Source organism: Pyrus communis, chromosome 6 (genome assembly GCF_041283825.1).
Source record: "Pyrus communis isolate YQ-2024b chromosome 6, ASM4128382v1, whole genome shotgun sequence".
NCBI lineage: Eukaryota > Viridiplantae > Streptophyta > Magnoliopsida > Rosales > Rosaceae > Pyrus > Pyrus communis.
Genome location: NC_142570.1, coordinates 6,385,676 through 6,398,077, shown reverse-complemented (window position 1 = coordinate 6,398,077; position 12,402 = coordinate 6,385,676). Strand labels below are relative to the sequence as shown.

At 34.5% G+C, this 12,402-nt stretch overlaps 1 protein-coding gene across 2 annotated transcripts; it reads left to right on the top strand.

Annotated features, from left to right (window-relative positions):
* Nucleotides 1–2,298: 2,298 nt before the first annotated feature.
* LOC137710973 (uncharacterized) lies at nt 2,299–5,034 on the top strand. Of its 2 annotated transcripts, none has more exons than XM_068450154.2 (8): nt 2,299–2,848; nt 2,985–3,170; nt 3,290–3,355; nt 3,463–3,531; nt 3,626–3,709; nt 3,897–4,082; nt 4,225–4,368; nt 4,671–5,034. In XM_068450154.2, the coding sequence occupies exons 1-7, from the start codon at nt 2,459–2,461 to the stop codon at nt 4,324–4,326; spliced, it is 1,083 nt and encodes a 360-aa protein (XP_068306255.2). In that variant the 5' UTR covers nt 2,299–2,458; the 3' UTR covers nt 4,327–4,368; nt 4,671–5,034. The 2 variants fall into 2 exon arrangements, with proteins under 2 accessions (XP_068306255.2, XP_088551730.1); XM_088695604.1 differs by having other exon boundaries at nt 2,306–2,848; nt 4,225–4,333.
* The last annotated feature ends 7,368 nt before the right edge of the window (nt 5,035–12,402 follow it).

Below are 12,402 nucleotides of genomic sequence, written 5' to 3'. Positions count from 1 at the left end.
TGTACACGTACCTACCTGTGCACTCTGGTTCTTGCACTTCGCTTTTAATCGCCAAAAGGCATTCTATGTTGTGATTCTTCTAAAAATACCAAACTATTTTAATCTATATGGGAAGGACATTTAAATTAATGAATATAGTGCAAGAAGGTATAGTGTTTTACTTAATTCACTTGTGATTTTTTTAAAGATCTTTTAAGTAATGAGTCACATTACATTTTTCATTAACAATGTTCTGAAAATCGCAAAACGGTAGTCGATGGCAGAAAGAAAAATCACAATTGTTTTAGTGCCTATGCCTCATTTTAGAACACTCAATAAGTGGAGATGATGCTCACTTTTAGTTGTTAGAGTTATGTAGTTTACTTAAACTTGCAACTAAGGATGATCAAATCTTAAATATATCAACACATGCCTTTTAAGGGAAGGGATCCCCATTTTTCAAAAAAAATGGGGATACCCCTCTTGACCGTTAGATTTGACTTTAATGAAATTCTGTGGTTGAGATTAAATCACAGGTCACAGAATCTCAACTGCAGGATTTCATTAAATTCAAATCTAACGGTCAGGAGGATGCCCCCAATTTTTTTTTTTGAAAAATAGGGATCCCTTCCTTTAAAGACTTCCTATATCAACATGTGACGGATGTACATGTGCCCCAACTGTCATGCAAAAATGCCTGTCAAACGACAATGTGACAATCTTGATCGACCCGCAATGCAAAAATAGGGTAACCACAAGTGCTGCTAACCGCTGTAGAGATCGAAGTTTTCTATATTATTGTGTGTACATGGACCAACACTAGGGAACCTAAATCTTCGTCGACATGGCCTAAACGATTAATGGGGGACCTTTAGTCTCCAAGGATATGCTCTAAGAATAGGGAACCTATAGCATTGACGGTGGTCCTAATTTGCTTCTACTAAGGAAACTCGTCTTAATTAATCCCTAATTACAGACCCATGTTTAATTTCTGGATAACAATATCACTGAGTGTATATTGGCTTATATAATGATTGACATGTCAAATGATACAAAAGAGTACCAGTACTCCTGTTTCCGAAAAAATTAAAGTCGTACTTTTCTTTTGAAGTCAAATTTCCGTTTTGTAAAAGAATAGCACTATTTATACATCATTTTTTTATCACTCACACACTTTTGTTAATTTTTATTCATTGATCTTCTTTAATTTGTTCATCCGACGGCCGAAAATTAAGACAGATGTGTGAGAGATGAAAATGAGTGTAGATAGTAGCATCACTTTGTAAAAATGTGTATGCCATATACCCTGTGACAGAGTTCAGCCATATATGATCTTGGTCAACTTATTAATGATCAAATTCGCGGAACTCTTATACAACTACAAGTGCGTTTGTACCATTAGACTGATGGATCACCTTTCTAGATCAATGCTACATTGTTTAAAAAGTTTTCGAACACAATGCGAATTCTATTGGAAGCTAAGGAACTTTTTCTTTCAAAATAGATGAACCCCATAATCTCAAAAAAGAAGCTAGGTACAATTGCAAGGATGAGGGGCTAGGAGAGGCATATGCTTTTGGTAGAACAAGAAAAAACGTTGGACCATAATTTCAAGACAGAGGCAGTACTTCACCAAACTGAAAGACATCATCACAGCTAGCTCTTTAGCTCAAATAATTGCAGAAGAAAGAGAAGCAAATTAACGGTGAATGCTCAGTGTTTCCTCTCTTTCTTATTTATTTCTGTTTCTACTGATAGTGATATTTTGTCATTGATGACACCCGTCGATCGGTTGCTTTTAGTTTCTGACTGCATAGTGCGATTGTTTCTGCTCATGTACATGGACATTTTAAATCACATTTAACCAAATAGCCAGTACAAAAGATGCCCCAGCTGGTAACATATTATTTTCACATTAAACCAAATAGCCGGTACAAAAGATGCACCCGCCAGTACACACTGAAAATAGCATGCTAACAATCAAGTCATATAATTTACAGTATATGATTTAAATAAGAAAATCTTTTTAACATTATTCTTAAATAATATATGGCCATAGTTGATAATATAAGCTTAAATCCTTATCAGCTATTCATCTTTTTCTGTTTCTCTTTTATTTTATTTTCTTTTCATACACAACTGTATGTATATTAGAGTAAGAGAGAAAAAAGAAAGGGATTGATGAGATAAGACCGGTGTAGAGAAAACATTTGCATGCTTATGAGTTACCAAAAGATTTTATACACCTGTTGGATGTGTCTCCCTTCTCTCCACTCCCCCCTCCTCATCTTTATATATGCCACTTCCCACTTAGTTTCTCACAGAAAACCCACTTTTCTTAACTTGCTCTCTCTCTCTCTCTCTCTCTCTCTCTCTCGCTCTCTCTCTCTCTCTGTCTTCCATATATCACTTTCTTTCATATAACACTCTCAACCATTTTTCCAAATTTTCAAAAGCTCTCTGTCCAGATATAGGACACATGGCAGCCTTTTCATACCAAAATCCCCACCACCCTTCTCTCCTTGACTCAATTTTCTTGCCCAACTCTCCTACTACCAATAACATCAACACTGACAGTAACTTCTCTCAATCTTTTTACCCATCTGAGCCTTTAACTCAGGAAATTCAAGCTGATAATAATTCAAGAGCCGTTGAAAGCAGCTGCACTATGGATCATAGCTCTACTAAGGTTGCTTTTAGTGATAATGAGAATGATCCTTCTGTGACCAAAAACAAGAGCACAGAGTCCTCAACTGTTGTGGATGTGGATAGGCTTGAAATTGGTGATCAGGTCACTCAGAAAGTGACTCCTATGGGCAAGAAGAGAAAATCCAGAACTGGATCATCCTTCAATTCTGCTCAATCCAAGGTATTTTCATATTCTATTATATATAAATGTAATATACGAGCCATTTCTTAGCAGTTATCCCGCTTTATTGTAGCAAAAAATCTTAATTGATAGGAATTTGGGGAGTGGGGTGTTTAATGGTACTGTGTTCCATTAGGGTACTAAAGAGCAGAAGGGAAAGAAGCAAAAGAAGATTGATGGCGGTACCAAGAAAGATGAGGAAAAGAAGATTAAATCAGATGAAGAAGACCAGGTGAAAGCAAGAGAAGGACCTCCAACTGGCTACATTCATGTTAGAGCAAGGAGGGGTCAGGCTACAGATAGTCACAGCCTTGCAGAAAGGGTACACAAAATATGAAATTTCATTAAACATGTCCAACAGTTTATGTCCCAAAATTGCTATTGTGCCCACCATTTTATTATATCTCATAATTGTGTATTCTTTTTTTCTCTATTTCATAGGTAAGAAGACAGAAAATTAGTGAGAGGATGAAGATGTTGCAAAGACTTGTTCCAGGCTGTGACAAGGTGGAAAACCAGCTGCTCTCTCTTGCTTACTTGCCTTTACCCTATATGTATATATAATGTAATTTTCCTGACTAGATTCATGTGATTGGTTTTTTAAAATAAATTAGATAACTGGAAGGGCAGTCATGCTGGATGAAATTATCAATTATGTTCAGTCCCTACAAAATCAAGTGGAGGTACTGTTTTAAATATATATAATATCCACACATGTTAATTTATGATCTTTATTGAACATTTGATTTAACCAATTTTTGTTCTTTTTCTTTTTAGTTCCTCTCAATGAAACTTGATTCTTCGAATCCAATGTTCTACGACTTTGGAATGGACCTTGGTGCTTTGTTGGTCAAACCAGAGGTACATAGTTAAAAAGGATCAATTGTGTTCAGTCCCACGTCACAACGTTTTCAAACATGGGAATGAAAATCTTCTGTTCTTATCTCATGGGAATAGAGACACGAGATTTTCATTGTCAAAAAATCTAATTCACGAACCAAAAAGTACTAATGTAATAACAATTTGGTTTTTATTGTTTTCCATGCAGAGATTGTGTAGTATGGAATCACCATATCAATCTGTGCAAACACAGCCAACACCTTTTGCTGATACATCCATCGACATCACCGCCACCACTGCCGCTGCGGCTGCCGCCTTCACCACAAATAACAACTGTCCTTTTCTAGACAGTTCAGCTTCACTTCTACTTCAAAGGCCAAATACCTTCTCTCAGGTATATATTTCTGACCTAATTTGTTAACCCAATTTCAATTTACCTTTTAAAATATCACTTGAACAAATGTTATTCAATGAATTATTAGTTAATACTATTTCTCTAACCTTGAGGTTCATGGCAAAACATATATCATTTTCAGGACAGTGAGAGCTTGTTGTGGGATGTGGAAGATCAAAGACAAAGCTTTCTTAATCCATCTGGTTTCAGCAACAGCAACAGCAACTTGTGTTCTTTCAATTAATTACAAGGCAAAAAAGCTGCCCCTCAAGCATACCAGCATATGGTTGGCTCTCATTTCCTGTCTCGTACTTAAAAGACAAGTGCATAATTATACACAAATTGATAAGATAACTAGTTAAATCAATTTAAAACAAGTACCATGTACTTGTGTTTATTAATTAATCGTTGTTCGAAACTTCTATTAAACTCCAATGATTAGATCTTAGTCATTGAATTCTTGATGAATGATCCGATTGCCAAAATCCTTGTGTTAAATACCGAAGCGTACCCTAATTTTGTATATTGTCCACCTTGTTCACTCATAGAACTTAGAAAGCACTCTTCTTTTTTCATTGGTCTTTCCAGTTTGTGAGGAGACAACAAGAAAGCAGCCAAAACAGAGAAAAAGAAAACCCAAACATGGAAAATGAATCAAAGGCTTAAGGTTGTTTTTTTCATCAGTTCCATTGGAGTCGGAGCTTGGAACATGAATAAAGGAAAGCTAGCAATACCAGTGGATGCAGAAGAACACAGAGAACGACAGATAGCAACCGACCAAAAAAAGACCATATCTTTTCAAGATCACTTTGCCTTATTTTATGCAATGCACAACTTCCAAAGTAGCCTAGCTGGAATTTTAATATGTAAAAACAGAATATATATGACCGTTTAATGTATTTGACCAATTCCTGTGGTTTCAGCTATTCTAGTTATTTCAGTTATTTTTTAACCTTTGTTTTTGTGGTGCGTGAATTGAGAAAGTAAAACCCTAAAAGTAGGGTTGTTTGATTCTGTTCCTGTAGGTTAGCAGTTCGACATGACTGGTTATGCAGTTGTTTGTGGAATTTTTTGGTATTATTTTCGCGTTATTGTGAGACTCAGGTTTCTCTGAGGACGTGAGGTTAATTCCCCCCGTCCATCGACGTAAACGTAACGGTTCTAGGCAGCAGAAGCATCTGTTGAATGGAGCAGTCTCCCTTTCAAAATTTCTTTCCCTCCCATTCATTATTTGAACGGTCACAATTAAAGTATGTAAAAATCTTGTGATCACTTATTTACAGAAAAAGAAAAAGAAAAAGTGAGAGAGGAGGAGAGAAATTTTGGAGAGAAAAAAAATTATACTTCTTGTTGAACATAACTGACCTACATCTTATTAACCTAAAAAGAAAAAAACATAAAATGCAGATTGACTGGTATTTATTAGGCTAAAGATTTATGCATTCTCAATTTATACGTGACAAAATTGTTATAATGTAGGTATACTATAATGTCTTGGGAGTTTCATCTTTTGGGGTTGCCGACCCAATCCCTCCAAAATGTCATCCGTTAGATTGGTGTATCTACCACCAAATAATCTTTACTCAACTTTACATGCGTAGGTTATGAGCAATATAGATTCACATTAGGGCCGTGAAGGTTATAGCCCTCACTCACCATTTTTACTTCCTTGAAGTTGCTTAATATTTACATTGATAGATCCCTTGAGTACGACCTTCATGAGGCAATGTGTTTGACAAAATGCCTTTGAGACGGCGGGTAAAGAAGCAAACTAGTCTCCATGGTTAGGCATACGAGCTAGCTTGAAGTCGTCATTATAAGTTTTTTTTATACAACATACGGCCGATGCAGTGGGAATGAGAGAAATGGAATTCAAGATATCGGATATAAGTGAATATCTTAACCAACTGAGTTTTTTAATCAATGTTCGAGAGCCTTAATGTTGCTCCTGTCAAGTAAATTTCATAAACCCACACACTGCTTGGAAGTGATTGGTAAGAATTCGAGAGACTGTGTTCATACAATTTTGCAGAGGACCACATTCATTGATGTCTTTGAATTGTTCAGGTCATATGACAATGATAAGCTGGGTTGCAATTAAATGATTTTACCAAATAGACCAAGCAAGAAATAATTGTTCTGGTAGTAACTGAATCTAAGAAGTAAACAGCCCCAAGAAACATGGCTAGACTCTATTGAAATCTGTGTTTAAAATATTCACGAAATTGTCGATAATTAAATATTTTTATAAATTTGCATATCTATACGTTCATGTATATCGATATTTTAAACACTGATTGTAACAATGTTTCACCAAATGAATGACAATAGGATTTGGAAGAATATATATATATATATATATATATATATATATATTTAAACATAAATACAAAACTCAATCATCGATATATGTTATGCACAGATTTTATACACAAGCAAATTCAATCATCCCTTAAAATAAGACATCTTATACAATGATACGCTGCAGAATTTCTCTTAACTTGTAACAAAAAAAAAAAAAAAAAAAAAAAAAAAAAAAAAAAGAAGAAGAAAAATTATTAATGCAGATAATATCTGATATTGGCCTCCCATACTATCTTGCAGTTAATATTTGGTCACCCGTTATGAAATAAAAAACAAAAATTACACTTGACTTAATTATAATCATTGGTTGAGTTGAGTTACTAATTTACAATATATGGCCCAGTAAATAGTAGATATCCATAAATATCATTAGTGACAAGTAGCTTAGTTTTGGAAATTCTCCTGTTTAAAAAAGGATACATGCTTAAGTTAAGTTGGTTCTACATATATGGAGGAAGACAATGCATGTGGTTTTTGTGTTCGACCTGATTTTTAGGTTGACCCACATGTTGTATTGTTAGTGGCAATTAGTCGGACACATCCAGTCTACTTGCATTGTTTCACCTCAATAAGAATTGCATATCCTTTGTCGGACACATCCAGTCTACTTGCATTGTTTCACCTCAATGAGAATTGCATATCCTTTTGGAAGAAGTCACTATAAAATTAATTTGCAGTATGAAAGAATAGTTCAACTTCTCTAAATTCTTGCATGGTTTGGTCCCTCAACGATGTGGAACTTACTTTTCTTATTGCCAATTAATTTTATGGTGGAACTTTAACATTCTTCATGGTATAAGAGCATGTTGGCCTACTTGTGAAGCCTAGCTAACAGTCACACCGACTTTACGTTATCCAATTTGTATTGTCCACGTATTAAACTTGAAAATTCGTCACAATTGAGGGTGTGTGAGAACACAAGAACAAAGTCCCATATCAGTTAGGGACCAAACCATGCAATAACTTAAAAGAAGTTGAACTATTCCTCATATTGTTATTTGATTTTATAGTGGAATCGCAACTTTCTTTACTTCTAAAACACATCAAACTTCAAACACAGTTAATTAATTAAGAGCATTCACATGTAAGACGTTTTGTGGTGTTCTTCCAATATATTTTGTATCAGAAAAGACGCGTATAGTTTTGTAGGCCAGTTCCAAAAAGAGAATAAAACTAAACTATTGTTTGGCAATTATGTTGTTCAATATTTGTCCGGACTTCCAGTCCCATCTCTTGAAGTTGTGGAACATTGTGAGGACTAGAATCAAACTGATGGATGAATCCAAACTTTGATTATTGCTTTTAATTACATTTTTTTTTTTAATCTTTCACAGGTGTTCATGAATATAAATAGAAAAAGCATGATATATATGTTTAATTTATATGACATTAGTTGGTGTATTAATTATTTAATGTGAAAATTGATGTATACAAGGAACATTCAATGAGATAAATTCATTAATTGACTTGGCATGTACAGTGCATATCACTTGCCATATCAAATAAGAGCTCGTTTGGATGTGCTTTTAAAATGATTGAAAGTGCTTTTGGTGAAAATGTTTTTAGAACTAATTTTTGGTAAAAATGCAAGTAAATTCTGGGAAAGCGCTTAAAGTGCTTCTTGGAAGAAGCACATAATTGAAGTGCTTTTGGAATCCAAAAACATTTTCTCTAAAAGCGCTTTCAGTCATTTTAAAAGCATATCCAAACGAGCTCTAATACACCAATATGTAAAAATGTGATATCTGTAACATTTTTGTGCTTATCCCCAACCCAAGGTGATCGCTACCCTCCCTCCCTCCAATATTTTGTCACATTTTTATTTAACAAATTATGGTTATCCATGCATTTTAATTTCACATTCTCATCTAGTCCTTCTACCCTATATTGTCTGCACCCAGTGGCTAAGCCAAATAGGAGCAATGAGGTGTAATCGCATCTCTGGTTATTGAAAATCGGCTTTAAGAGCGAGAATCCGCCTCTTTGATTCCTCTAAACCTGCACGGAACGATTCGGTTTTCTACTTTTTCCACGCCCACAACAACACGATCTTCTTCTCATGGATTCTTGTGATTGTGATTGTGACCCCCCATTTGCTAAGATCTCTTATGGCGTTCATGAACACCAACAGCCACGGTCCATCCCCATTTTAATTTTTTTCCTTTTCTCTCCAAATATTTAATATTTCTGCTCTTCTGCTTGTTGGGTTTTGTTTTTTTTGTTTGTTTGCTTGTTTGTTTTGTTTTGTTTTTTTTTGTTTTTGTTTTTTTAAGATAAAAAAAAGGTATTTTGTTTGTTTCTTTGGCAGAGTTGACCAGGAGCTTGCATTTGTATCAATTGGATAAGCCGCTTCTAATCTTGATGAAATTTCCAACTTCTCAAGTGCTCCAAGGGCATGCATGTCAATGACTGATGGGTCTGCATTTTAGCATTTCATGAAAATTCACATGTTGATTTTACATGCATTCTTTCTATTCTTTCAGTCTCCAAGTACCGTTTTCATTCTAATATTTAGTCATATATATGTTGTCTCTCAGTTTTTAATGTTTTTCACGGTTTTGTTCTTTTGGTTCGGGATGTTATTATTTGTGTTTGTGTGTTGTGTTTGAGATTTACTAATTGCAATAATACCTGATAACAGATTTTTAAACATGACATTAGAATAATAGCTTCATGTTTAGAATTTGGTTATTTATATTTTTTAAGGACCTTTTATCGTTTTAAATTTCGTCTCTTCTCCTAATAATTCTTGACTTCGCCATTATCTGCAGTAAGAACAAAATTTTACAATAAAAGTTCACACCCGCCCCATAGCAGAAAAAGAAAAGGAATAACTACCCCGGGCATTAGTTTTTTTTATTTTAAATAAACGATATTATCTACGCTAAAACGGTAATACATTTATTTTTTATATTTTGTTCTTACTGGACTATAAGAATGAGGACTGGTTGAGAAAAATTAAAGATTGCAATCAATTATTAATTAAGGAGAGAGAATAAAAAAAAGAAGAAGAAGAAATGGTAAGTTTTATTATTTTTAATTCATTTAATTAGTTTTTTTTCACACAAATTTTCATTAAATGCATAGATAATAATAGGTTATTAAATAGACATGTGACGCCACTTAGTACTACGGTCTAGGGTATTCCTCTTGACCTTTAAGTAAGATGTTTTAGGTTCGATTCTCGCTAAAGGCGAATTTGAACCATATTATTGTTAACCCATTGTGAGACTTAGCGCACTCCCCCACCCCTTAATGTAGCTAACATCGTTTGTTTAGAAAAAGAAAAAAAAAATAGACACGCGACAAATTTTGGAGGGGTGGTAAGTTTTAACGGCCACCTTCAGTCGGGTGGAGTGAACAAAAATGAACTCACACACACACACACAGAGTAATGTTAGGTAGACCAACCTTTTAGATCATATTTGCAAATCACTTGATGTCATCAATAAAAAATAAGTATGTTAATCAATACTTAAATAATAATTCAATCATCAAGAACTATGTTATATGATATATAAAATTTGATCTAAATAATGTTCACCCAAACATTGCCATTTTTATCGAATCATGACCCATCATCAAAGGAAATGTTGGCCTACAAAATTTAATTTTGTTTCGTATGCAAACCATTGCTCATTTGCCACTTGTCACAGCTGAAACAAGATAGCACTTCCACAAGGATAAATTTTTCAATGTGAACGGTACACAGAGTGGTACATCACGTGTCATTATACAAATGGTGAGATATGTGTGTTAAAAAGTTAATTACTTAAAAAATAAAATTTCCCACCGCTTATATAAAAACACGTGGTGTAGCCTCCGTGTTCCGGTCACAATGAAAATTTTCTCCTTCCACAGGTAATCAGCTCGGAAAAGATTAACACCACACCAAAAATCTAAAATCAAACTTTGGATAATCTGAATCTTATTATCCTTAAGAACTAAGACATCAACGGAACCCTTTCATATTTCATTCATCTCATCTTTATAAAATATGTAAATATGCGGGTTTCCCACTTTCGGCCCCAATAAAACAGTATGATTACTAATGTAATTAGTATTTAAAGGAGTTTATAACATTCTAAGTATAAATTCAATTAGAAATTGATTTTAAAAGATTTTAAAAGCTGAGGAATTTGAGATATTTTATAGTGCATTTTAAGCATTCTTTAATCTCACATACCATTTAGTACTACGGTCTAGTGATATTCTTCTTCATTTGTAGGTGAGAGGTCTTAGGTTTGATTCTCGCCAAAGGCAAATTTGAATCACATTATTGCTAGCCTATTATGAGACTTAGCCCACTTCCCACCCCCTTTGTAGATAATATCGTTTGTTAAAAAAAATAAAAATATCACCTCTCTCTTTGAAAATTTGAGTAAGTTCACTCAAAATATTACATAGTCTCCTAAAATTAACTTTTTAAACAATTGATGTTATCCACACTAAGGGGGAGGGGATGAGCTTAGCCTCACAATATACTAACAATAATGTGGTTCAAATTCGCATTGGTGAGAATCGAATCTAACCTGTCACTTACAAGTGAAAAATAATATCATTAAATCAGAGTACTAAATAATCTCTTTAAATCAATTACATTCTATAAAAATCTCTTAAATCTTAATTGAATACATGCACCTCTTAGTTTCTAACTTCCATATTCCACTAAGTTCTAGAGAATTCACTAATTATAGTAAGTGGACGCTCTAGGCAATTAATCTTCATTGTCCCCTTCTAGTGGAACAATGAAAGCATTAGCTCCCAAACTCTCCAGCTAGCAAAGCCAATGCTACGTACACGTATAAAATACATTTATGCGAACTTTGCCGTGACAAGTCAGACATCTAAACTAAAAGATAATCGTCATCTATCATACCAGCTTACTTTAGAAGAAGATAGAAAGAAAATAATTAGGTCCGCAGCTTACTTGCTAGCTAGGTCGACACTCTTTAAATCTGTTATATCCCATGAAAAAAAAAAAAAACACTTGGCGGCAAACTAAGCTCTGTATATATGCGAAAATAAAACATTTGGCAAACTAAGCTTCGTATATAGGAGTATGATTCTCTCATCTTCTATTTCCATTCATTTTCCTTCCTTTCCCTCATACTATATTTTTTGTATTATTATCTCTATAAAACAATTAATATAAGATGTTGATGTAATTTAACCATAACAGTTCAAGTAGAAGGGGAGAGAAGGAGAGAGAGATTACGAAAGGAGATAATTCTCCTCGCCATATATATGCAGGAAGAAACTTTATCATAACTAATAACACTAAGTAGCAAATATTTATTGTATATATAGTATACATTTACGTGGTAAACATTTATAAAACAAGTGAAGCCCCTAAGACTATTTCTTGATTGCAAGAGAGAATCAGTCCCGTAAGAGAAGAACAGGCGAAGCAATCAATCGTAATGCAGTATTCGATCCAAACAAAATACTAGGTCTTGCTTTTTCTTTGCAAGATACAGAGGTTTTAGGTGCCATGTAAGAGAGCGTCTTATATACTACACTTGGAATCCGGTGTTTGTAAAATGGGAAGGGGTAACAAATCAGAGACGGAGATAGATGAGTATTATTGTGCCTGGAGCTGCACGAACGCATGACTCGTTGCCGGATCTCATAATTTCTTGCCGTGTACGTAGGTGGGCAAACACCTGGAGACTTCACTTAACTTTTTGCGTCATGATCATGTATATATATAACAATGCATGCCCCGTCCAGATCTGAATGCAGCATGACTAGGTAAACCAACATCTCGTATATTTGACACATGGACATATTTGACGCTGAGAAATAATATTAGAGTTGCTAACCCGGTCCTCATATTAGAGTTGTTAACCCTCGAAGCCTTCAGCTGGTAAACCATATCTTTCCTTGGATGTATCCAAGGGATCTTATAAAAGAGTTGCTAACCCGGTCCTCATTTTAAGGTCCTTAAGCGGGA